This window comes from Spermophilus citellus, assembly GCF_964194105.1.
Source record: "Spermophilus citellus genome assembly, chromosome: 12".
Lineage (NCBI taxonomy): Eukaryota > Metazoa > Chordata > Mammalia > Rodentia > Sciuridae > Spermophilus > Spermophilus citellus.
This window is the reverse complement of record NC_138198.1, coordinates 33,033,208-33,059,740: the sequence shown is the minus strand read 5'-3', so window position 1 is coordinate 33,059,740 and position 26,533 is coordinate 33,033,208. Positions and strand designations below refer to the sequence as shown.

General features: G+C 45.2%; 1 protein-coding gene across 1 annotated transcript in view; it reads left to right on the top strand.

Annotated features, from left to right (window-relative positions):
• LOC308631786 (aminopeptidase O-like) overlaps positions 1 to 16,943 on the top strand; it is a 70,374-nt gene extending 53,431 nt beyond the window's left edge. The window contains exons 4-5 of the mRNA XM_081263272.1: positions 10,127 to 10,268; positions 16,789 to 16,943. Coding sequence (XP_081119398.1) covers positions 10,127 to 10,268; positions 16,789 to 16,873 — 227 coding nt within the window. The 3' untranslated portion in view covers positions 16,874 to 16,943. The remainder of the gene's footprint in view (positions 1 to 10,126; positions 10,269 to 16,788) is intronic.
• The last annotated feature ends 9,590 nt before the right edge of the window (positions 16,944 to 26,533 follow it).

Sequence of the window (26,533 nt, the reverse complement as noted above, 5' to 3'; positions counted from 1 at the left end):
TTTTAAAAAGAAAGCTAATGATTTGGGCTGTAGGATAATGACCATCGTAAGACTGTTATTAGCTGAATAGTCATTATATTTTTTCAAGAAGGCTAAGTCAAGGCCATAGATTTAGATTAACTTGTTTGACTCATTTATTATTCAGTTTCCTCAGCATGAAGCTACTTTGGGCCGCAGGGTTATCCTGTGTGTTATTGTCGCCTGTATTTCCTGCCCCAGTATAGCCAAACTATTGAGTATAGAAACCCAGTGCCCAGTACAATGCTTTGTATATAATAAGTGCTCAAATATTTATTCAATGAGTTCATGTGGCCTGTGTAGTCAGGCAAAAGTAATATGTTCATGGAAGGAACATTTAAACCCTCTGTCCATAGTGACAAAAGTGATTTCAAGGTCATTTCTTTTGTTGTGCTGCTAATTTGAGTTTATGCCTTTTTTTTCCAGCCTCCATAAATTTTAGAAGAATAAAAATTTGTCTGAGTATGTTATTATTTTTCTCTGGTAATTTTTTGTTTAGTTTACTGAGTCTAATTTAGCATATTCCTACTTCCTAAAAAAAATCCTCTGCCTGTTTTTCATGGGAAGCCTCAAGAAAGATGAGTAAGACTATCGAAGCTCCTTCCAAATGAAGGAGAAAAAAACATGTGAATAAGTGAAAGGTGTTAAAAACGACATGTGCCTTTGCTTGGGATCTGATTTTATTTTTCTTTGCAAAAGTAAGACTGTAGACATTACTTCATTCTGGACAAAATGCCTGCCCAATCCACCAGCTCTCTGACATTCTCTTTCTCTTGACTGTGTGGGAAATTCCAGGAAAAAGCCAAGATTTCAGGGTCCAGACCCTCCTGTGTGCAGTTGAAAGCCAACTTTTCTTCCCTCTTGATGGCTCAAAATGAGCAATTCTATTTAGACTGCTCCCACAGTATGCAACTAGGAATTACGTGCAAGGAAATGGTAAATTAAAAGGCATTTAGGAATGGTTATGATTAAGTGTGTTCCCCACAAAGAGAAAATGCAAAGTAGAGAAAGCTTCTTGTTTCTAGACTTGGAAACTTGATTAATTCTGGGGTGATACCCATACCTACAACAAGGGGCTGGAATGCAGGGCAAATGTGTTCATGTTTTCCATTGGAAGGCTGCTGGTGAGCCAGGGCTGTGTCCCACACAGTGCTGTTGTGTTTTTAAGTCTTTGTCAGTTAGTTCTTTACTTTTGTGATTCATATCTACTGACTATTGCCTGCATTCCTCACCCTGCACATACGCAGCACATGCAGAAGTACTCATGGCCTCTTTCGGATCACTGTGATGCTGAAGGCATGTATGTGCCACTTGTTACTGCTTGTGGAATTTTGTCTGGGACTTGACATTCATAATTCTCATGTGAATATAAAATACTGAAGTTAACCCGAGATTATCTGGAGCAGTACAGCTTGATGTCCAGTCCACTGGTTCCATGTGTACTGAAGTAGAAGGTGAACTGGTCATCTGCATCGTTGATCAGACCTTCCAGGGAGACTTGGGATGACAAGCCTGGTGCCTTGTCTTCCTGTAGGAATGCCCCCAGCCGGAATGTCCCCAGTCTGCAAGGAAAGCCTCCCCACATGTAATAGTGCTTGTGTTCTTACTTCAGTAGGTGGCGCTCTTTTACCTAGTTCGCCCGAAGCTCTCCAAGGTCATTCTCTCCTGGGCCTCCTGGGCCTGAGGCCCTACCCCATTTCAGGGAAGGAAACCCAAAGCCCTGCCGCTCCTGTGGCCTGCCCTGGCACATCGCCCTGGTTAGGCAGTGCTGGTGCTCACCAACCCAGGGCCTTACTGTCTCCTTTGTTCTGGTGCCAGTTACAACCTTTGAGCAATAGTGGAGGAAAACTAATGAAAGACAGTCACACCATGGGTATTCAGGAGGGTGGCACTAAGCTCATAAAACCAGAATGTGTAGACTTGGCATATGCAAAGTAGTGACACCAAGAAAGCTGGGATTTGCTGAAAGACCTAAGCACTGGAGAAGCAGGCCAAGAGGGGAAGGGCAGCCAAAATGGGGAGCTTTCCCTCCTTTTTATGCATATATTACACAATGTGTGGATAATACATACTTTGAAGGGAAATAATATATACATTGTATGTGGTATTTCTATATATACTTATAAATACATTCCTATACATATTGTTAAGCATCTTTAATTTGTGATACAAAGTTGTTACAAAATAATCTTTAACATATGGAATAGTTTGGGGAAACTGAAAGAAGGGATTGTGGCTGGCGAAAGAAAAGGTCTTGGGGTAGGAAGTGAGGAGGGCTGTGTTAGAGCTGAGGAAAGAACCTGATATGCTAAATGAAAGCATGCATCGATTTGACGTTCCCACAGGCTTCCTGCTGTTCGTGTAACTATGGTGGAAAGGTTTAAAAGGTACATGGATGCTTTTAATAGGAGGGATTTATGTGCCTGTTTTAATTTTCAGTGAAAACAATAGCTCTTTAAATATAAGTTCTGAGGGCTGGGGATGTGGCTCAAGAGGTAGCGCGCTCGCCTGGCATGCGTGCGGCCCGGGTTTGATCCTCAGCACCACATACCAACAAAGATGTTGTGTCCACCGAGAACTAAAAAATAAATATTAAAAATTCTCTCTCTCTCTCTCTCTCTCTCTCTCTCTCTCTCTCTCTCTCTCTCCCCCCTCTCTCACTCTCTCTTTAAAAAAAAAAAATATATATATATATAAGTTCTGAGGTGCTCAGTATGCAAAGACACTCTGAAGAAGCAGGGTGGCGTCTGTGTGGTGTGGCTCTTCGTCCAAGTGCAGAGGACTTGACTTTCCATATGGCTCCTGTTTAGTGTACTGGTTGTGATGGGCATGACTGAAAGAAGTGGGTAAAAAGGACTTTGTTTTGATTTTTCTTCTTTCAGTGTTTCTTTTGTGAAAACTATTTTCTCAAATAATTAGCAGAGTTGTTGTGAAGTTCAGGATGCAGAGTCCCGACCTCTCCATTGCATTCTCCCTCTCCCCTCTTTACTGGAAGGTGGGATCGTCATGACTATTCAGAGGATCGTGTCTAGTAGTTGAAAAAAATAGTTAAAGTAATTGTTTTAATACCTTTTAGTTATGATGTTTATAGCTTTTTCTGTTTTTTTTGGGGGGGGCGGGGGTGGGTAGGGGTGGTTGAGGATTGAATCCAGGGTGCTTTACCATTGAGTTCCATCCCCAGTCCTTTTTATTTTTTATTTGAGACATGCTTTTGCTAATTGCTGAAGCTGGCTTCATGATACTTATTTTCAAAGTTAATTTTTTTCTTCTTCCTGTGCTCCATTGGTTTTCCTACTGTTTGTTTATTATTTTTTAATTGGTGCTTTATAGATATACATAAAGATGCCAGAATTAAATTTTAAACTGCCTCTTGTGATTTGAAAATCAGCATATTTCAAATCCTATTGTTGGAAAAAACACAATCATCTTTAAGGAAATTTTCAGTCCCATTTTGGAGATGAAAATGTATAATTGAGTCTTGTAGCAGCTGCTATTGTGATTATAAGAACAGTATCTCTGGGGCTGAGGTTGTGGCTTATAGGGGTAGAGCGCTTGCCTAGCATGTGTGAGGCCCTGGGTTTGATCCTCAGCACCACATAAAAATAAAAAATAATAATAAAATAAAGGTATTGTGTCCAAGTACAACTAAAAAATAAATACTAAAAAAAGAACAATATCTCCTGTGAAAGATCTGCCTTGCTGGTGAGACAATTGAAGTGAGTTTTTCCCCTCTGAATACATTGCAGATTGAGAAAGTGGTATAGGGGTGTTAAGGAACTCTGATCACTGTTGGAGGACTTCAGAAGCCCACCTTTGCAGAATCTGTCCAGAAGGGAAGGTGAGCTGGAGGCTGCTGGCGCCTGCAGTTAGGGAGTGCCCCTTCCTGTCATCCCCCTCTTGTTAGCCTTACTAATGAATCCAGGCCTGGCTGTGCAGTCATCCAGGGGTGTGATGATCTTCAGGCTTTTGCAGAGGAAAAACTCTCAGTTTTTCAAGTGTGGCATGTTCTCTTTGTTTTGCAGCTGGTGTAGCAAAGCAATCTAGTGCAAGTGGGTTGAATCAAAAAAAGAAAACGAGGGCATTCACTGTTTTATCGAGGATGGCTCATTTAAAGTAAACACCATTTAAATAGTCTCCAAATGGTCCATTCTATGTGAAGTCACACAGGATGCCCCCTCTGGGCTGTCATTCTCCTTTAAATGGATCGCTCTGTGTGCACTGTGTTTAATGCCATTTAACCTTAAACCCCATATGTGGGCCCCTTCAGGTCACGGGTTTTGGTGCACATGTGGCAGCCATACCTCCAAATAATCCCTTGCCTCTGCTTCCAGAAAGTCAGCCAGAGCGCCCGGGAAAGGCAGCTGTGAAGATGAGAGCTTGCAGATGATGCGAGTGACGACAACAGTGACGATGATGAGGATGGCGCTGGGTCTGAGTACTGTGCCCAGTGGTTTCTATTCGTATTACCTGACTGAATCCTCCAGAACCCTATGAGACAAAGGCTGTGATCATTCCCCTGTAATACACTGCGACACTGGTGCCTACTGAGATCGAGCAGTGTGCCCACACTTTGCTTGTGGAGCCCTGGCATCTGGAGTGGGAATTAACCCATGGACACGCACCAGAAGAGACTCCCATCAGTTCCCTTTGTCTATCACAAACAGCAGCCTATCCAGAAATGATTTCTCTTTGTCTTTGGAATGAAAGCTCTGTTTTCTGAGGCAGTATTTACACCTTGTTATTCATGTTTTTTGTAGTTATATAAGGGACAAGGTAGGTGTTTCCTATGGCAGCGAACAGTCTTCATGCAAGATGGGCCGAGTGGAGACATCCACGGACACACAACTCTATTACCAAGCAACCCTGGAAATGTCCTCGAAGTAGTGAGCTAATGAAAACAGTTTCTAGTGTGTGGAAGGGTTCTGTGATGTCACCACCGGCTCTAGCTTTCACCTAAGATCTGGACAAGAAGCTCAGGGCTAGACTCTTCTTCCTGAGAAACATCTCAGGTCAACCACAGTCCTTGGGAATTGGGTTCCTGGCTGGTTCCTAGTGGCCCAGTCTGCTGATCTGCCCCTGTTTGGCAGTCACTTGGTAGCTCCCAAAAAGGTTTCATTTTAAAAGCTTGCACTATGAAGCAGTTTGTTCCAAATGAGCCCCGCTAGAAAAGGGACTTAGGAATCTAAGAAAGTAAAAAGCTGTGGGCTGTATAGAGGGGCATCCTCTTTAACATGCAGAATCTTTCTTTTCATTATTTAATTTTGCAGCCACATTTGAGGGGGGAGTGATGCGAGTGACGACAATAGTTCTAAAGCGTTCTCGTCAGACTCAGTTCAGGTTCTGTTATCACTGTGGCTACCTCACTCCCCAATTCTGGGTTATTTCAGATATTGGCAATTTTTTTGTGGCTCATCTCATTCTTCCTCTTACTACATCCCTTCATGGCTCCTAGTACCCTCCCTGTGTTACCTCGAAGGTACACACGCTTTCTGACAGTGGTGCTGGGATGTGATGTCACTAGGAGCTCTGGATTTTTGGTGCCCTTGTGCAGGGATCTCGTGATTACCTCCTATTTCCTTAGCAGTGATTTCTTTTGGAAGCAGTTTCAGTTCAGTTCTTGTGGTTTCCACAAGTCCCACCTTGCTTAGGCCTTAGATGGTACCAAGAAAATCGGATCAAAACTTCAGCACAGAACATAGAAACCATTGTGCTCAGCGCTTGCTTCGTTCCTAAGAGGGTTTCCCGATGGAGCAGCGCCTGCACCTTCTCTGTGGCCGGCCCTTCCTTCCAGCTGTATTTCATCATTTTGATGGTATTTCAGAGTCAAAGATGCTGCTGTTTTTCTGATAAGTTTACCTTTTGATCAATTGATTAGTTGGTTTTGTTTAGAATTATTTTACATTAAAAATGCAATATTTAGAGTTAAACAATTCTCTGGGTTTCTTACACTCACTCCCTGTGTTCACCTGCTCTGGTTTCTCGTCAGCGTTCACCGTGTCCCACCGGTGAAAATTTAGTTCTTTCTCCTCCCTGCTTCCTTCCCCACATCCTGTCTTCCCAATGTGACTCATGTCACAGCATTGATTAAGTCAACATTCTTTGTATTTTATCTTTGTCATTGAGAGCTGAGTCTCATAATGAAATTATGATTACATTATGATTTCTGTACGTGTGGATTTTTCTTGGAGTCAATAGTGGTATTTTGTTTGCCACCCGCCCCCCCCCATTTTCTTTGTTTTGTCAAGCCTAGACTCTTTTTTTTTTAAGAGAGAGAGAGAGAGAGAGAGAGAGAGAGAGAGAGAGAGAGAATTTTTTAATATTTATTTTTTAGTTTTCGGTGGACACAACATCTTTGTTTATATGTGGTGCTGAGGATCTGAGGATCGAACCTGGGCCGCACGGATGCCAGGCGAGTGCACTACCGCTTGAGCCACATCCCCAGCCCCAAGCCTAGACTCTTTGAAAGCCATTCAGAACTCCTTTTAAGGTGATCACCCACATCTCCTTTTCTCCGGGGTTTCCTTCTGAAGCAGTCTCCTGGGGTTCCTTGGCTGCCTGGCGGGCATGGTGTCCCCTCTACTGGCTGCCCATCTCTGTCCTTCTGCAGGCGACCTCTGTTTCTCTCCTGCACTGGCTCCTTTGTCTTCTTTAATGGCTTACTACCTCTGTTCGAAGCATTCTTTATATAGTCTAGTCCCTTCCGGAGATGTGGTGCGTAGGAGGTGAGTTTTTGAGACTCTGAATGTCTGAAAATGTCCTTATGATATGTATACGCTCCTCCCCTGTGCGGCACCCCTTTCTCTTTCTGGAAGCTTGTGGGATCTTATCTTCATTCCCAAGCTTCTAAATTCTATAATGATGTATCTTAATGTGGGGTCAAGGGACCTAGTGCTTTGGGTGCTTTGAGTCCTTTAAGTCTGGAAATCCGTGTTCTCTCCAGGTTGGGGCAGTGCTTCTGGATTCCTTAAACTGGCAGCTTCCCCTTCTGTCCCTCCGTCACCTCCTTCTGGAACTCCTGCTGCCTGGACGTGGGCCTCTGGAACTCATCCCCACCGCCCCTCATCTCTTTTGTCTTTACTTTTTTTATTCAGTTTTTGCTCTGCTTTCTGGTGGATTTCCTTGCCTTTATGATTTCATCCCATTCCTTTCATTGAATTTTCCTTCCAATGTATTTTTCATTTCATTGAGGTTTCTGATACTTTACTGCATTTGTGTCAAGACTGCAGTAAATTCCCTCGATTCTGGGTGTTTGTGTGTGGGATGTTGTGTGAGTTTCCTTCTCCGTGAGTGGTTGCTGTCCTCCAGGTTGCTTGTTTGGTCTATTTTGGTCTCTCTTGCATGAGTGGCTTTCTAAAGGTGCCTGGAGGTCCTTGGTTTGTCTCTGTGCATCAGGAAGAGGGAAGCACCAAGTGCCCACGGAGATCTTGCCAGCTGCGAGCCTCACCACTGGCTTGTCACGGAGTCCTCCGGTGTTCCTGTCATTGGGCTGTGCCCGTGGTGGAGTAGCTTTCTTCAGTCTCCTGCCTGGAGGGTGAAAGCTCGGCCCCTGGCATTCTGGGAGATGGCTGGTGCTCTCGGGGTCCTGCACGCACATACGCACATCCCGTTCACTTTCTTCACCTGTGCCATTTCTTCCCCTCTTCCCACACCCCTGTGGCACAGAGAGCCCTGTCTTCTGTTTGGAAAACGTCTTTTGCCAGGTTGGTGGGATGGGCACAGCCCAGGCGTGCAGAATGGAGAGGCTGTCACGGCTCTCGTCACTGCTCAGGTTAACCTTTCTCCACCCAGCAGCCTTTTGGGCTTCTGGAGGGTGAAACTGGGTGCGTCTTCTCTTTCTCCCCCACCGACTTAGGGTGTGGTTCTGCCATCACTTGTCTCTGCCGTCTGCGTTCTAGCTTCAAGTGTTTGCAGCTGTCTCCTAGATTAGTCTCCCTGTTCTCATGGTTTATGACTTAAAAAAAAAAAAAAAAAAAAAACTCCTTTCACTGTTCTTTAAAAAGGGGCTTGGGAGGAAGTGAAGATGGCCTTATGCATTCAAGCTTCCATTTTTTTATCTGGACACCTCACCATTGCTGCTGATTTATCCAGCCTCGAAGGGTTTGACTTTTTAAGATTCAACCTGGACCCACTCAAAAATAATTTAGAAAAATAATGACTGGCCAGAGCTCTCTGATTAAGAAATGTGTTCGTTCAGAATATTTAACCCGGGCCTTCTTTCCTCCTCTTTCATTTCTACTCCACCTCCTACCTGCTCTCTTGGCTTTGTGCAAACTGAAGTTCTCCATGGAGCATCAGGAGGCATCAGGTTTCAGGGAGTGAGGGGCCAACAGAGGCTGACACTGAGGTAGACGTGGAGCAGCTACCAGGCCAGCTCCATGCCGTGCTCTCCCAAGACTTCTGTGACTGTTACCCTCTTCCCACTGACTGGGGCTGGAGATAATGGTTCTCTCTAAGGCTGTGGAAGCAATGTAAATCATGGGTTGGCTTTAGAATCGTTGGACTTGATTGTCTCTTTAACAAAGGGCATGCTTCCGCTTCTTGGTCAGCTGAGAAAAAGGGATGTCAATAATGGCTACCCTGGCTCTAGAAGCAGGGTGAAACTCACGCAGGCTGAGAGAATGACTGCCTCTGTGCTGGGTTCCCAGCAGCCCTGGGCATTCCCTCTGTGCCCCTCTCTCAGGTGTCTCCTCCAGGGCTTCCAGGCTTGGATTACACCAGGAATCATACGTGTTCTTAGGCCTTTGCTTCCTACATAAAATTCTGTTGTTCATTAGAGAAATTCCATAACATATTTCTTTGAATTTAAGTTGGCAGAGTTTGAAAGGTAATAAAGACCCTTCCTGTGTTCAGAATCAGTAGATGAAGGAGCCAACCATATGGAGATCAAAATCTAACTGGATGGGGAAATTCACGCCATTTGGAATCAGAGTGTCACCCCACTGACCACACACAGGACTACTCCCTCGGCTCAGCTCTTGGAAAATGTCATGTTAGGGCCAGTGTGGGCATGTCAATGTTTCAACCCAGAATTTGACATCTTATCTGCTTACTCACCAAATTGGACAATCACAGGCTGTTCCATGAGTGTGTAACCCTATAACATTTAAAGCAGCGAAAATAGCTCTTGTGCGTGGGCTGACAGAGAGGTGTTACTCCAGTGGAAGTTCCCCTCGTGGAAACATGAGAAATGGAGGAATGGGCTTCATGATATAAGGTGATATTAGCATCAGTTTAGAGTGCGTGCATCAGCAATGCTGTGCTAAATCATGCAGATTTCAGAGTCATTCCCATCTAAGGCAAATGCAGTGGTAGTTAACAGTCACTTGACCCTTTGATCAAAGCTTCCCTAAGGTTTGAACTACATAGAGAGGACACCCTCACCTGGGGTTGAGACCCCTCTTGGGAACTAGTTGGGTGTCATGGATCTGGGAAGTCTCTACTCCTGTTTTTCATCTGCTCATCGAGCAGTGGGAGGATCATCTGAATGGAATGGCAGGATAGGGGCTAAGCCATGAACTTCTGTAGCTAATTTATTTCAGTATTAGGACTGAAACCCAGGAGTTCCCCTTCCTCTGTGTCATGTATTTTCTATGGTGTGCATTTTAGCTCGACTTTTTTTATTTAGGAAGTATCATTTATTATTTTTTTTAATATTTTTATTGGTTGTTGACGGACCTTTATTTTATTTATTTATACGTGGTGCTGAGAATCGAACCCAGTGCCTCACACATGCCAGGCAAGTGCGCTACCACTGAGCCACTACCCCAGCCCCAAGGAAGAATCATTTAGTTTCAGGACAGAAATGATCATTCATTCCTTCAGGAGATATCAGCTGTGCTTTCAAAGGAGTGAGACGTGTTCTTGTCTCCTCAGGCGTGTGTTGTGAGTGACCACCTCGCACCTCATTTTGCTCAGCCTCACTGTGAGGCTTCAGAATGACAGCTGGAAGAGCCCAGACCTCCTTGCCTGCCTTGAAACATCCCCTCTCTGCTTTCCCAGAGACCTGGGGTCTGCTGGGGTGACCTGCCCTGGGCTCTTCTTGTATCTCAAGAAATAGAGGAGGGCCCGGAGCCTTCCACAGCTCACTGTGCTGCTTCTTTCTTCACAGGGTGCTCAAGCTGGCATTACTACGTAACCATGCCAAAGCCCGCTGCCACCCTCACGATAGCGGTGGGATGCTGGACAGAAATAAAGCTGGAGAACGATCTGGTGACAGAACGACCCTTCTCATCTTCGGAGGCCAACTTCAGGTTTGTGTTTGGGAACTTGCTGAAAAACAAACCCTGGAGGGAGCAGGATGATGCGTTCCTTCCACGCTCTGGGAAAGTGAGTCATCCCTGCCGAGAACCTCACCCAAAATAGGATTCAGACAGCAGGGAGAGGCCTGCTGGGAAGGAAGGAGAGAGGCAGAAGTGTGGGCGTGCTGTTGTGCAGGGAGAGCGAGAGGAGTGAGTGTGCAGTCCTCTGAGTGCAGTAGAAATATTTGTATGTGTGAAGGGAGGAACCCTCAGGCCAACCCCACCTCTTCCTGCACCTTTCAACTGGTTTTTAGTGCTTGTCTGCTCAAAAACACGACTTACTAACGAGACGGAGCTCGCCTACTGGATCACTTTGTAAGCCACTTGCCTTTCTGTGCGGTGGCTGCCATGGATGGCGTCCTCAGTGGAGCTTATTGGCCTCTTAGAAGTGCAGGAAGCTGTCCCGAAGCTAGTGGGCTAAGGGAATCTGACGGGGTCGGGGCCTTGCTCACCTCAGTACTTATTTTCTGTGTGGAATAGGTCAGAAAATCACTGTGCTGTTTCTACACATTGGGGCGGGCCGTTGGCTTTCCCCTGTGGCCTCCACGGGTGCCCACCTGATTCTAGCTCTGGAACCAACAGGGGTCTGCACAGGATGGGTACAGACTCGTGCTTCATGCTCCATTCCCAGCCTGCTACTTGTTGCTCGACTGAACCATTTTTCTTTCTGGCAGAGAGCTACCAGGTCAGTTTCTCGGTGGTGAACATCCGAGCAGTGGTCCAGCTGGTTCGGTCCTCCTCGAGGACAGTCAGGGCGACTCCTGGCACACATTCCTCGTAGGGTTTCTCTTGCAGGCTGTGCTTTCTAGCCATGGTGACTGCAGGGGTTGGTCTTTTAGGAGATGAAGCCATGTGTTCTGTCTTCTGACACACATGTCTTATTGCCTGTGTTTTGCTTTTTTGGCAGAAGGGAGCAATTTCCACTTGTTGGTCAGTAAGTTATATGCCTATTTTGAAGTGTTTCCTGAGCTGTGTAGAATATTCTTGCTTATTAGATTTCACTTATGTCTGCTTGAGAGAAGAAGAGAATTGTGTACAGCAGGGACAAACCCCCCCTCATGTGGGAGCATTTAATTGCCTGTGAGACCCTATAGTGCCCTCCTCCCCTGCACTGGGGCCATAGAGGAGGCTTCATTTTGCAGCTGTGGGCAAGCCTAAATTTCTGAGTGAGGAGAACAGGTGTCCTAGAGTGTCAGTGGATCCACAGTGGAGTTGGTATGAGCAGGAAATAAACTTTCTTTCTTTCTTTTTTTTTTTTTTTTTTTTTGAGAGAGAGAGAGAGAGAATTTTAATATTTATTTTTTAATTTTCGGCAGACATAACATCTTTGTTTGTATGTGGTGCTGAGGATTGAACCCAGGCCACACGCATGCCAGGCGAGCGAGGTACTGCTTGATCCACATCCCCAGCCCAGGAAATAAACTTTCTTATGTTGAGCTGCTGAAATGCTGGGATGGGTTGTTATTGTAGCATATCTTAGCCTATCCTGAATCGGTACAGAAGCCATTGGTGGTTTAAAGTCAGAGAAAGTCTTGATCTAAATATTGTCTCATTCAGTCCTGAGGATAAACCTGTAAGATAGATTGACTTTGATAAATGAGGACACTGAGGCTGAGACAGTAACTCATTTATGTTCTTATACCTGTTTAGTCAACAATACCTAGATTCACACCCAGGCTTGACTCTCTGCAGAGGTGATTTATAATTTTACCTGGAGACTTAAAAAAATATCCAGAATATATCAAAATATCAGAATCCACATTCACCTGGATTCTGAGTGATGACCTTACAGGAGAGTCCTTGCCATGATCAAGCCATTGTTACTGACTGGAATGTGTCATCTTAGGACAGAAAAGACAAGTGGGGAGCCTAGGAGCTGGAAGGAGCCATTCACACTGGTTGAATTTGAATGTGGGCAGAGCCACTCTTCTGCAGAATGCAGACTTGGTGCATGAGTTCCCAAAATCTTCACTGGGAAGGAGCCGTGAAGGCTTCACCTAAAGCCTCAGGGTTCCATGATAAGGAGGTGCATTGTTGAAAAATGTGTGAAAGATTTAGAGAAGGCAAAGAAAGAAATTTGCTATTTTGACTTTCTAGCCATGTTCCCAGGAGACCTGGGGCCAGGAGTGGGTAGTAGCCATTCCCTATGTGTGCTCTCTTTCCTGCCCAGAAACAACTACAATGATCTCTCACTGGTCTGGCACCCGTCATTCTTAAAGATAGAGATGGCCAGACCAAAGGGGTTCTAGAAAGAGATGATGCTTAAAATTCCTGTTGGGGTTTGGAGAATGGGATAAATACTATTCCTCTCTTGTCCTTCTACATTTAAAACCAGTTGAGGAATGAGAGAAGGAGATTAAAATAAAGGTTTTGTCATTGACAAGAGCTGAGCCGAGGGAGTGCCCCTGTGTGTGGTCAGTGGGGTGATACTCCGATCCAAATGGCGTGAATTTCCCCACCTAGTTGCCGACCCACTAGATTGCTGCAGTCTCTGTGACACAGGTGCTCATCCCACCTACTGCAAGACAGAGAGCAGGCCCGGAAGTACCCTCTCTGTGAGCACGAAGGTCCCAAAAGGCCAAGTCCCCAGTGGCTGAGACAGTCAGGGAAGCTGGGGGAGAGGGCAGTGTGTCCTTCATGGGAGGTTGCCCTTTCATGGAAGTGGAGGCCTGCAGAGTGGGCCCTGCCCCTTGTAGACCATGCCTGTGGTCTCCCTTCACTCAGCAGCATGCTTGTGCAGCAGAGGAGTACTGCTGATTAAACAGCAACTGCCCTGGCTTTGGCATGCCTGGGTGCCACCGCTCGTTAGCTGGAGGTGGCTCTGTGTTTACTCATGACATCTCTCTCTCTCTCTGCTCGGCTGGCCAGCAGAGCTGCTCTCCAATCCTAGGGTGTTTCTGGTTATGTTCACATCTGGTCCCCCTTGCCTTCCCCAACCCCCTTTCTACTTCAAACCCTTGAGACCCCCAATTCAATTTGTGGAAATCTAGCTTTTACAGGGGCCTTATAGACTATAGGCTTTCATTTGCCTGAAGTGTTCATCTGGGTTCCAGAAATTTGGCCAGAGGATTGATCACTGTTCATGTGGGCTAAATTATAGGAAGAACACTCCCTCTTCCAGCTCCAGTTCCACACACTCAGCCCACTCTGGGTGAGCACTGCAGTAATGCATTAGCTGTAAGGCACCGAGATAAACTGTCAAAAGCTTATTAATTTTATTCTGCTCCAGCCACAGAGGACTCTGGTGTTATGTTTAACCTCTCTAGGCTTCTGTTGGGACCATGCAGCTTAAGCATGGCACAGAAACTTGGATGAAGTCCAGAGGAGCTCAGCAAAAATGATTAAAGGCACTGAAAATGGGCAGTTCCTTCTGAAGGAGAGCAGGCCTGGTGGGGAGGGGCGTTCTGTACAGGTGTGGAGAGTGAAGAGTTGCCTGAGCGGAAAGAGAACATCTCCATGTGGCCATGGGGTCTCTGCGAGACTTGACGATTCAGTGCAAATACAGCAGCATCCCCTGAGTTCTCCAGAGGCAGGCTGGATGTACAGAGGGGCTCACACAGCAATTGTCACGGAGTCATGGTGCAAGAAGAAACCTCAGAGATCATTTCATTTCTCATTGTTGTTTTGGTTGCAGATGGACCCATACCTTTATTTTATTTATTATTATGTGGTGCTGAGGATCGAATCTAGTGCCTTACATGTGCTAGGCAAGGCTCTACCACTGAACCACACCCCCAGCTCCAGTTTTCTCATTTTAATTAAAGTGTAGTTAGCATACAGTGCAATGTGCAAGTCTTACTTGGCTTGCCAAGTTTCTGACACTATATATACATTGTAAGCCAGTTAGAGAGCACTGAGTTTCTGACACTATATATACATTGTAAGCCAGTTAGAGAGCACTCACTCTGGGAAGTTCTTTCACACCCCTTTCCAATCATTTCCTTCCCTCCTTCAGCAGCCATTTTGCAGAGAGATGAAGGTAAAGAGGTCCCAGATACCACCTTGCCGCCTCCGGTCACAGCTGGTCTCTGAGCGGCCGCTGAAACCCAGGTTTTCTGGTCTCTCTGTTTTAGTCAGCTTTGCAGCTGCTGTGACTAAAAGACCCGACAAAAACAATTAAAGGAGGAAAAGTTTATTTAGGGGCACACAGTTTCAGAGGTCTTGGTCTATAGACAGCCAGCCTCCATTCCTTGGGGCTCGAAGTGAGGCAGAACATCATGGCAGAGGAAAGCAGCTCACATGGTGATCAGCAGCATAGAGAGACTCCACTCACCAGATACAAAAAATATACCCCAAGGCCACTGCCCCCGTTCCCACCTCCAGCCACACCCCACCACTTCAGTCACCATTCAGTTAATCCCTTCAGTGGATCGATTTGCTGATTGGGTTAAGGTTCTGATAATCCAGTCATTTCTTGTCTAAATCTTGCATGGTATCACACGTGAGCTTTTGGGGGTACCTCACCTCACATCCACACCATACCACCATGTAGGACTGTGCGAGTTACCTCCCTCATGGCATTTCCATTTTTGTTAGGAGCCTTACTGGTCTCACTTGTCTATGGTTTGATGGCTGTATACTCCTGCATTTTCTCTCAGACTTTGATTATGGAAAATAGTGCCCAGTCACGCACTTGGAATCATTTCCATCCATATGGCTAGTGCCATATGTTTCCCAAGAGACTCTCAATCACATTTTCCCTTGAACAAGTGGGGTTTTTTGGCGTATCTCTGGCTACCTCAATCTATTCTCTGCCCTTTGGTGTTCTTGTCTATAAGAAATAAACCTGCCTGGTGGAAACAGGCTGTATGTTCCTAGATGAAGGGCCTCTTTGCAGTGTTGTACTGTGGTTTGTGGAATTTATCCAGAAGATGCCTGTACACCTCCAGGATCTCCATTGCTAACACGCTCTAATAGCTTTTCAACCGGGAGTGTGAGTTTAAATGACTGTAGCTCATCATATGCCTGTGTAAATGCAGTAGGAAAAGGTGTGATGGTGGTTCATTTCCACTTTGTGAGACCTTTGATTGAACTAATGCCCCGAATGGTTCTTGACATTAGGTGGACACGTTGGCCTTTCAGTTAAGTGCTTACCAACAGGCACCTTGGCTGACTCTCCAATGCGAGGTTATCAATCCAGGGACTGCGGCTAGAGTTCAATGGCAGTAATTATATTCTTTCTACTGCTTTATTCTGCTGAAGTTTCTGTAGCTCTCCTTCCATTTTTCTTACCCCCAACCACGATGAAGCATCATCAGGGCTGGAGGCCGGGCTCCTTGAGTCACACAGAGGGGAGAGCACCGCTGTATGGATCTCCTGAGAGCTGGCCTTGCTTGGGGGAAGGGCACTTCATAAATTGGAACAGGAATTGTCATTGAAACCTGCCCATATTGGGACAGGCCGCTGTTTAAAAATTTTTTAGTGTTCACTGTGAATCAAACAAGCACCTATTGTCATAATCATAATTTGTAATACAAAGTAAAGAGGCTGCACATTGTGCTTGCATAAAGGACATGTTAGCAGGTGAGAAGACAGACTTCCCTTTGAAGTCAGTTTTGGTGGGTAGATAGTTGTCCTGAGACCTGCAAGTCAGGTACTAGGAATTCTCTTCAGCTGCACCTTTGACGGGATAACTGGTAGAGGTCAGATGGTACTGAGTGGGCTTCATATAGTTACTTAAAAGGACAATTCCTTTAAATTTGTGTTGACAGTAGCCTGCGGGACTATTGCCTCAGAAAACCAGTGGGTCCTCAGCAGCTGCTCTGGATGGGCTTTGTGAAGAACCCCCAGACCGCTTGTCAGTCAAAGGGACTGTGTCCTTTTGAAAAGTTTGTACCTGCAACTGTCATTTGGCTTGTTCTCCTACCTTAGTATGAGTCTCTCAATCTAGAAAATTTCCAGAATTTTTATCTTAAGCTTGGCTGTACTTTCCCCTCCTTTCAGAGTTACAATTCGTCCCTGATTTGGAGATTTTCCCATGATGATATTTAAAAGCACGTTACTGAGGGAAGAAATTGTTTTTATTTGGGTGGGAGGTAGTTTTATTCTGAGTTTGGATCCCATCCCCTCAGTTTATTCTAAAACAAGATTTGACTGCTTTTTTATCACTTAGATTGAACTGCTCCATGAACTCAAGCACATCAGTTTTATTTTATTTATTTTTTGTAGTTGTACATCGACAGCAGGCCTTTATTTTCTTTATTTTTGTATGTGGTGCTAAGGATGGAACCCAGTGTCTCACACATGCTAGGCAAGCACTCTGCCCTGAGCCCGAGCCCCAGCCCCTCAGTAAGTGTTTTGATCTGTAATCTTTCATTGCTATCCACTTGAACAGAGAACTGTCTTTGCTCATGAGCCTGTTGGAACTTCTGTCTCCTGAAAGTGGTCCATTGTTGAAGAGTTCCACCCCTCCGCAGCAGGAGTGAACACGATTTACCAGTAAGCGCATCTGCTTTTCTCCTGTCATCCCCAGGTGTGCTGGTGTTTGTGGTCACGTGGAGTACCCCTGCTGTTTCCAGAATGCCTCTGCCACTGCCCAGGAGGTCATTCCTCACTGAGTCTTTGCCCCGATGTGCCTCCGGGATGTCTGCCAAGAGACCCTTCTGCCTCTGATCCCTCCTTGCCTCTCAGCTGCGCACTCTGTCCTGGGGACACACCCGTTCTCCCGGCTGGATGTACTCGTTGTCCCTGCTAACTTCTCAAGTCTGGGGATGGCCAGGTATGTCATTCTCTTCTGTCACTTGGAGCACGTGCTCTGGAGATTCTTAGACCATTTCTTGCTTTTCTTGAGCTGTCTTAAAGCTGTCATTTGATTTGGAGGCAAGGGCCACGTAGCTCATCCTTGGACATCTTATTGCTCCTTTGAGGGTCAGTGTTTAAGCCCCTGTGGGCCTGTGGGTGTCATGGGCTCAATTCAAACTGCCTTGAGAATAAAAAGCCCACGCTGTTGCTGGGGTTGCCCAGGGTGATGTATGTTGTTCAGAGCTGATCAGGGCTGTTAGTGTGGGTGATGAGAGCATAATGCGAATGAGTTCAAGGTCAGAGCGTGAGCTCTGGGCTCAGTAACATGACCTGGTCCCAGGGCCAGGGGCTGTTTGCCTAATCCTGACCAGCCGTCTCATCCATCCTTACCACCAGTCCCAAGGCAACGACTTGAGAGCCCCTGTGTCAGAGAGACTGTGGACAGATCAGTGGAAATCAATCCTCACTGCTGGACAAACAGCTCAAGAGCAGATGGCCTGCCGCAGGGTGGGGCGGGTGGTACTCACGGTGCTACTATTTTTTAATACAGTCAGTGCATTATTCTTACTGTGTCTTGGTTTGGTTCCTATAGAAAGTTGAACCTTTCCCCGATGTATCTTTTAGAGGTAAACTCCCTTCATTAACTCCATTCTCTATTCTGCCATGGGTAGTGGTGTTCCACTGAAAAAGGACAGAGAGTATACTCAGGGTTTCCCTTGGTTATATTTCTGTTTGCAAATCTTAATCATTAACAGTGAATATTCTTGGCTAAGGATGGGAAAAATAAGCTCATCAAAACATGTGACTTTAAGTTTTTCCCCATTAGTCAAGGAAATTCCTGCTGCCAATTAATTTCTGTGCTTTTGAACAGCTGTCATTTGTTGTGTTTTCCCTGAAAACTGTGCACATTCTTAGTAAAACCCATGAGTAAAAAAGAACTGACCAGAACGTTTGCTTTTGATCTTTACTACATACATATACTTTTTAAAGGCTGGCTGACTTGACTTAATCCATGAGGAGGTCTGAGAAAGTCATTTAGACTGATTTTTATCCTATATTTATAAAGATAATGGGAATGTAGGAACTAGGATAAATATATATATTTGGTTACATGCATCATGTAATTGTCTTGGATGTCTATATATAGAATTTGTCTTAACAAAGGGGCTTCTTTGGTCCCTTTGAAGAGTCTCCTGGACTTAATTTAAGCAGAGTTATTGGTGAAGAAATGTTGTTCATTAAATGTTTCTCATTTGTATACAGTTTTGAGGGGGCATATTTATTTGGGAGTGTTTAGCACTTTACGAGAGCTGCAGCTTCTCAGAGCATGTTCACTAACAGGACCAGGTTCTGGCCTGAGGGAACCAAGGGTAGAGTGGTTTCAGAGACAGGACCTTATTTTCTATAGCTCTTTCCTGACATTAGCTGCCAAAACCAGAATTTTGTTGACCTGCGGCCATTCTATAAAGCTTTGCTTTTCAAGTTTGCGTGCCCAAGCAGGTACACTGCTGCTTTTTGAGATATTTAAAGTGGTTTAAACACACTTAACTCTGTACTTTTAAAGTAATACCTGAAGGCCAAGTGTTATAAATGTCAAACCATGGGATGATGATGATGACTTAGCAGCAGCAAGACTGCTTCTGTGCTTAAAAATAGGAGAACGGACATTCAGAAATTTGTGGTTGGTTGTCATATATCTTTTTTATCCATTTGAGACTGTGGAAATAAAGTCTGCCCTCGTCTAGATGTCTTCCTGGACTGCATTGCTGTCCCCTGAGTTTGGGCTGTGGAGGGGGATTGTGGCATCTTCCACAGCCAGTGGGAAGGGGAAGGGGAAAGAAGGGTGGACTCTTGTTTTTTTCAAACTCTGACTTAAATGGATTCCACTTGCTTGGCTTGACTCTCCTGGGATCCCAACACCTTAAGCCACATGTGGCCAAGTGGGGTTTATGACTTTATATTTAGAGTTAAGGCTTTGCCTACCTGAGGCTCTGTCAATCAAAGCTGAAACAAAAATGACAGCCTCGTAGGTCAACTCTGCACTCCAAATAGGGGAAAGAATCCCCAAGGCTAGAAGGAGCCATCCCAAAGGACCTCCACCCTCTAACTCTCCACTGTTCTGTGAGTTATAATATGCTGAGAGATCAAAGGATTTCTCGGTTCATTAACTAGTTCTTTCCCAATTCCGTGTTTTATAAACATGCATGCAAGATCATCAGTTCCATACCTCTGAACTTCTTTAGTGATTAGGTCGTAATTATAACGAGTACCACTTTATACCATTTTAGTATTCTTTTTTTTGTGAAAAGGCATTCACTTCTGCTTGTGACCTAAAACAGGTCATTAATAACTGTGTTAAAGAATTGCTTTAAAAAATTTGGGGTTGTATCCATAAAGATTTCACTGTGTTTTAAATATTATACATTATAATTTGTGTAAGCTTAAAACTCTCCACTCTGATTCTGTTTTTGAGCCTAATCTGATATTTTAGCTAAGTAGAGGAAAAAAATAAAACCTCATTTGTACAGCTTGAATGTGTGGTAATGACAAATCAGTGTATAAGAAGGTGACGACTACCCAGTGTTTTCGGATTTGGAATGTTTTTCATAATAGCAGTAATTAGAGTATTTACCAGTGCTACATTTCGTGATTCTTGTCTCCTTTTGAAATAATCAGAGTCATTATTTATTGACCCCCACCTCCACCCTAACCCTTCCCAGGACTACTGTTCAGGGGAGAGGTGCTTTTCTTCTTTCTGATCTGGAGGAGAATCACTAATTTGCTTTGAAGACACTGTGGATTGTTCCCTCCCCACACGGGTCTCACTCGGTGGGTATGGGCTTGCTGTTTTGGTTTCACAAAGACACAATCTGCTGTGTCGGGAGCTGTGAAGGAAAGTTTCTTGGATTGAGTACTTGGATACCTCTGTGAAGACAAAGGCATTGTAAACGAGTCCTCGATGGGTGGACAGCTCTTCCTGTTTGGATAGTTAACATTCTGCTGTTTTCCTCTTGACTTCTCACATTCTCTGTGTCTCAGGAACCTACTAACCAGCCCACTTTCTAGTGCCGAAGCAGGACGGGAGAGGAGCTTATCGAACTGGCACTGTTAGCAGTGCAGTTGATGGAGTAGCACCTGGAGCCAGGTTAATGACAGCTGCTTGAAAGTGGACACCCACCTCTGTCTTACCTCTGTATGTTTGGAATAAATGCTTTGTTCCAGCATTTGCCCTTCAGCAGTTCACAATTGCATATCACCACACATAATTAGACTGGCAAAACCACCTCGCTGACATCCAGACCCTCCACCCCCATATTTGAATTTCAAGAATCTCCTGTGGTTTTTTGTTTGGTGCCAAAATAAAAATGCCACCTAGCTCTGCTCACCAGTCCCGCCATCCACATGTGGTTTCACCTCTGAGGAACAAAATTGCCTCAGAGTGGCTACTGATAGGTGACCAATTCTGCTTTGAGCTCTTTTCCATGGCACTATGACAGGGTTTGTTTTTTGTTTTTTTTTTGTTTTTTTTTTTTTTGCCCCTTTGCTCATTTTGTTGGTGTATTTGTTCACTTACAAGGGTGAACAAGGTTGATGAGTTCTCTGTCTTCATGGACTTGGTGTAATTAGGGGATGAAAATTTTATTCATGAAAAGAAACTAAGATGTGTGTGATGAAGAAAATAAAACCAAGTAAATGATAAAGGAGGAGAAATGGGTGGCCATCTGAGCTACTTATGCATCATGTAAGTAAGAGCAGAGAGACACTAACAACTGGCAGTGGTTGGATCAGGATCCATCATTCCAGGCGGTCAGGGTTGTGGAGAGAGAGCTGCAAGTGAGGCCCAGTTTTGTCTTGGTTTTCTTGGAACCCCAGGTGCGCTGCCCCTCATGACTGGTTAGTTAGAACCCAAGTGGCCTACAGCTGCTGACCTTGAACAGAGTTCTCCAGTGCTGGGACTCAGGCTGGCATTACCATGTTTTTGTGTGGCTGGTGACGGATTCCTTGCAAACTTTTTGACACAATAGATCAAAAGGAGGGAAGCTGTGTTTATGTTTGCTCATCCTAGTTTTTAAGTTTTTTTTTTTTTAAAGATTGATCACAAATAGAATGGATAAATACTTTAGATAGTTATCGATTGTTTACATATCTTAGAACACTTTACAGTGGAGAAGTACTCTAGAGCTCCCAGTTACACACGACTGGTTCTTGAAAGACTGGATTGTGCAGTCAAGGCTTGCTGATCCTTCTTCCTGACTATTGCATGCACAGTTGTCTTAAGTACCTCAATTTGCAATCGAACGGTGTGCACCCCTACATGCCCAGGAATGCTCTGAACAGGCTTTTCCCTCCACCCCTCCTGCTGGGTTAGACTGGGTGTTGTCCTGTTTATTTTCATCTCCCAGCCAATGCATAAGAGAATAAGCTAAACACGACATGCTGGTACCAAGGGCCCATTGTTCTCAGCCTTCTAATTGTGCTCCTTTCTGCCGAGGAAGGAAGCAGTCATAAATTTGTGTCATTATCTTAAGTAGCTAGGTTTCACAGCCTCGGAAATTTTTCTTTGCTTGTTCTTTGTTAGCTTCTATTTGAATTTTTGATCCCCTAAACCAAAACTATCATACTTCTAAACAGTCCTACTTTAAATTTTAAGGGCTTTCTCACACACACACACACACACACACACACACACACACACACACCCTGTTTCAAGACAGGATGCAATCATAGTGATTCTTTCTCTTAGGAATCAGATTTTGAGCCTTAAATTAGTGTGCCTTTCAATTCATCACTCTGCTATCCTCTGGATTTTGGGTTTGCACGTTTCTTTTTTCTTTTTTGGATGTTGATATTTGTTTCTCATATTTTAACAAATTCTCAAGTTTCTCTCTTTATGGATTATTTTAGAGAATATTCTGAGGGCTGTGGATGTAGCTCAGTGATAGAGCACCTGCCTAGCATATATATCTTACATATTTTAAGTGGGCTTTTTCTTCCCTGTTATTTTTCAGTGTAGCTTTTCTCTGTTTGTTTGTTTGTTTTTTTGTTTTTTTGAGCAGGTGGGTGTGAATGATTGAAAGATCCTCAGTTCCATCCTTTTTCCCCCTCTCTATGGCATTTCAATTCCTTGTTTTTTGGCGAGCTTGCCATTGCTGTCGAGGTGAACACAGCATGAGTGGTGAGTGAGGCAGTGTGCTGTGTAGTCTGTATGCCCTCTTAGACACTTCCCCTTAGTTGCTTTGTGTTCAGTTTCTCCACTCTGTCTCTTTCTCTCTTTTTGTTTTGCTTCTTGAGAAAGTGATTTACTTTGTGTTCTTCTTATAAGAAGGGGTTTTCTCCTTCTAATGTGTTTTAGTCCTTTAATTTTTCTTTCCTAAAATAGTAATTGGTGTTCATAAAATGATGTTCTTCTCAGATTCTGAAAACCCTTGGCTGTGATGATTTTGTTGTTCTTGACAGTCCCGGTTCGACTAAGTAGAGTAAGTCTTGTGGATCTGGGGGTTCCAACATGGGCAAGGCTGATCTGTACCTGTCTCTGAGATCATGTATACAGGCTTCATGATTTCCCGTGGGAAGCTGAGTGGCACTGTGGTTGAAGGTGTGTTTGAAGGTCAGTAGTCCCTGAGGCCTGGTTCTAAAGCAGCCATAGAGTCTGGGTATCAGACAGAGCCCTGGGTGCTATGGGCACGTGGAGCCAGGCTCTCTCATTTCTGTTGAGTAACAGGCAGGCTCATCATCTTGCCATCAGGCAGCTCTGCTGCTTGTCAGATCCAGAAGTAGCATTTGATCGTCATCAGCTGTGGGGAGCCATTCTGACACGTGATTGGGTGACTCCCATTAAGGGCCTGAGGCACTCTGGCTGTGTCGGAGTTATCCCGACCCTTTCCTGATGAGAGAGCCCATCCGTGTGGGGGTGTGCGTAACCACTGACCCTGGAGACCCAATCACTGACCCTGACCTTGGAGTACAGCCCCCCCTCAACCTTCATTGGATGGAATTCTCCCCTGAATCTCTTGTCCCCCCAAATAAAAGGCTACTCCCCGGCGTGTTCGCTCTCTCTCTCTCCTGCTAGCCCAGAGTAATCCTCGCTGCCCTGCTGGGCGGCTTGAGGCGGGGACCAGGGAGGCGAGCCGTCTCGGACCTAGCAATATAAAATAAGGTACTGTCTGTGTGTTTTATTTTGATCTCTTCTAACTAACTTAATGCCAGAACCTCATTAATGAAACCACTGATCCAGAAGTAGCATTTGATCGTCATCAGCCATGACTCCTCACCCTGAATGACTGCGCTCAAGTATTGTGTGTCTTTTGAACTGTTCTCCACGCACTGATTGACAGACCTACCTTCAGAGAACACTGTAGGGCTGTCCTTCAAGGGAAGCTGGCAGGCTTTGAAAGGCCTTCCCGAAGCAACTGTCCCTCCACCTGCATGTGTAGTCTTCCCTCTCTGTTGATGTCACCATGGGCAGCCAGTCTCTTCCATTCCTTGAGCTTGGCACGGGCAGCTGGCACCACCTGGCCATTTTTCCATTGCAGAGGAAAGGCTTTTCCCTTCCCATTCACCTCTCCACAGAAGCCTCAGGAGCATCATCCCGGACAGAACACACACCCTGGGTGAAAAAGGACCAGGTACATCAATGTAGAAAGTGCCTAAATTGAAATATTCCTCATCTTGTAGGCTTTTACTCCTAGACCATGACGCTAAGCAAGCGAGGGCTGCCAGCTTTGGGGCTGGCTTCTGACCGGTGTGTGGAGGTTTTTGTGTGGAGTTGTGTGTTTTCTTCCGGGATGGACTCCTTTTGGGGCGGAACCCAACTCCAGAAACCATCCTTCAGCCAGGCCTGATGCTTGAGCAGCTCCACTGTGCAGGAGCAAAGCCTGTGCTGTGGTGCAGCCACCGTGCAGCTAGAACAGACTGGCTCGGTCCCTGCCACAGAGGCCCGTTTGCATAAAATGGATGAGGAATTCCTTGATGCTTCATCCTACCCCTAATATGAATTGAGCAAGTATCTCAGGTACCTTTTCTTAAAAAGAAGTTTTCACTTGTTTATAGTAAAAGGCCACAGATGTAAGGAAAGGCTCCTTTTAAAAATGGTTGATTACTATGTGGAATTTGAGGGTACAATGCCAAAATCCACCCTGATTTAACTCCAAAGTGGAGCTCAGAGTAGAACATGTTCTGTTTCTTGGTTAACTAACCATACTATTTATAGAGGTGACTCCTCAGAAAGCTTAGACATTTCTCCCAGAAGATAGAATGTCAAATCCATAGTCATTGAAGAACCCAGAGCTGCCCTTCACCTTCCCAGTTAGCATGCTGAAAATAACCTCCTCCCCGTTTCTCACCAGAAAGTAGGAATCTTGGAACTTCATTTCAGAAGAGTGTGGGTGGCACAGTTGGGTTCCCCTGCCAAGACTTGGGACAGCAAGGAGGAGGGGTGCCCTTGAAAGCCTGGTGACCGACTCTTGAGCCTTTGTGCCTTCGAGGCCACCTTGCTCAGTTGTTGGGAACCATGGGTGGCAGATCCTAGTTTTTAACTGTGTCCTTTAAGAGATTGCCCTGAGAGCCTAAGAGTGGTGCCTTCCTTTATGAGTCAGCTGCAGTTTCTGTTTTTTTTTTTTTTTTTTTTCATACCTGTGCCATTTCTGAATGTGCCTTGAAAGCTGGCAGTGGGGACAGGATGGAGGGGCACAGCAAGTTCGTTCAGTGGATGTACACCGTGCCCAGCTGTGATGCATGCTGGTGAAGCCGTGGCCACAGAAAGTGTGAGCCCTTCAGCCTCAGTCAGGAGAGTCTGGAGTGGGTTGCAAGGGAGACTACTTTTGTGGAATGTTAATAATGTGGGGGCAAAGAACTGGGGGTTAATTAGTTTCAGAAATGAATGAATTAAACAAAGTTAAAAGAGATTCTTTACTGGAGGGCTTCTGAGAAAGCTTTTAATATTTTTATGATCTGATTTAATATCCTGGTACATCTGTGCCAGAGCCAGACATTCCCCCAGCTAAGCTGTATTTCCCCAACTGTTTTGCCCAGGGATCCCCGCTTTATGATGAAGGTTTCATGGGGTGGGGGAACCTCATCAGATCACATTTTGGGAAATGATTCTGTTCAGAACTCCCTGGGAGTGCGCTGTGGAACTGGCCATGGGGTTCCCTTCTCCTGCTGTCAGTGGCGACCAAGGACCTCTGTGGGTAAAAGGCTCAAGGAAGCCATCACAGGCCTTTTCTTAGGAGACTCCCAGCTCAGCTCAGGGAGCCCCTGGCTTCTCTGGTTGCACATGCCTTTTTAATAATCGCTTGCTCGGGGCTGGGGATGTGGCTCAAGCCGTAGCGCGCTCGCCTGGCATGCGTGAGGCCCGGGTTCGATCCTCAGCACCACATACAAACAAAGATGTTGTGTCTGCCGAAAACTAAAAAATAAATATTAAAAATTCATATTCTCTCTCTCTCTCTCTATCTCTCTCTCTCTCTCTCTCTCTCTCTTAAAAAAAAATAATCGCTTGCTCTGTGTATCCATACTTATTTATGTGTAAGTTGTATGACTTCAGTTTGGTGTTAATATATTAGGTACACTAAAAAACACAAAAAATAGAAAATTTAAAAAGGAGAAAAATAATTACACAAATAAATTTTGTCACTTCCTTCCTTTATTCCAGTAAATTGTTTTGTGCCTTGGGATTCCTGCAATTGCCTAGGTCCCACTGTGGTAACTCCTGGTTGAGTGGATTTGGGGTGGGGTCTTGGAATCTAGAGTAACAGCCCATCTCTAGGCAATCCTGCTCAGAGATTGGATTGCGTGGTATTAGGTGGGACATGTGCAGGGTGTCTCTGTCAGGGAAGGACCAACTGGAAAGCTTCCCAGACCCCACACACTGCCCCTTCTCTCAGGTGAGGAGAGGCTGAGGTGCACTAGTGAATGGGGGAGGGAAGCTGCCTGGCAGTGCTTCCTGCCCGCTGCTGTGCTCCAGGACCTGCGCCCCATCACAGCTAAGGGCTCCCTGGAAAGCTGCTGGGCCTCCCTGTCCTAAGCAAAGGGTGAATTTAGTGTCCTAGAGCCCTCACATTCTTTGATTTAATTTTTTATTTTGTACAGCGGGGGTGATTCAATTTTGTTCAGCAATTTAACATACTCATATATTTTCTTTTTGATGCAAGAGCTAGTTAGATGATGAGGCTGAGATTTTCTCTACTCCATCAGCACCTAGGCATCAGTAGGCATTTAAATGTGAGGCCCCCAAGCAGAAGTTTTGGAAGGGGCCTCTCTTACCTCTCTAGTTAATTGCAAAATAAACATCTCAAAGGCAGGGCTCCTTCCTTTCACAATAATCCTGCCTCTGCTCTGCGCACCCTCAGTGCAAAACTGCATTCTCAGGTAGTCACTGGGAGCAGGTCTTCTTCCTTCAGCCCAGCAATTTATGGCTCATACCCCCTCCTGTGACTGCCTAGCCAGTGACTAACCTGTCCGCTCCCTGCTTCTCT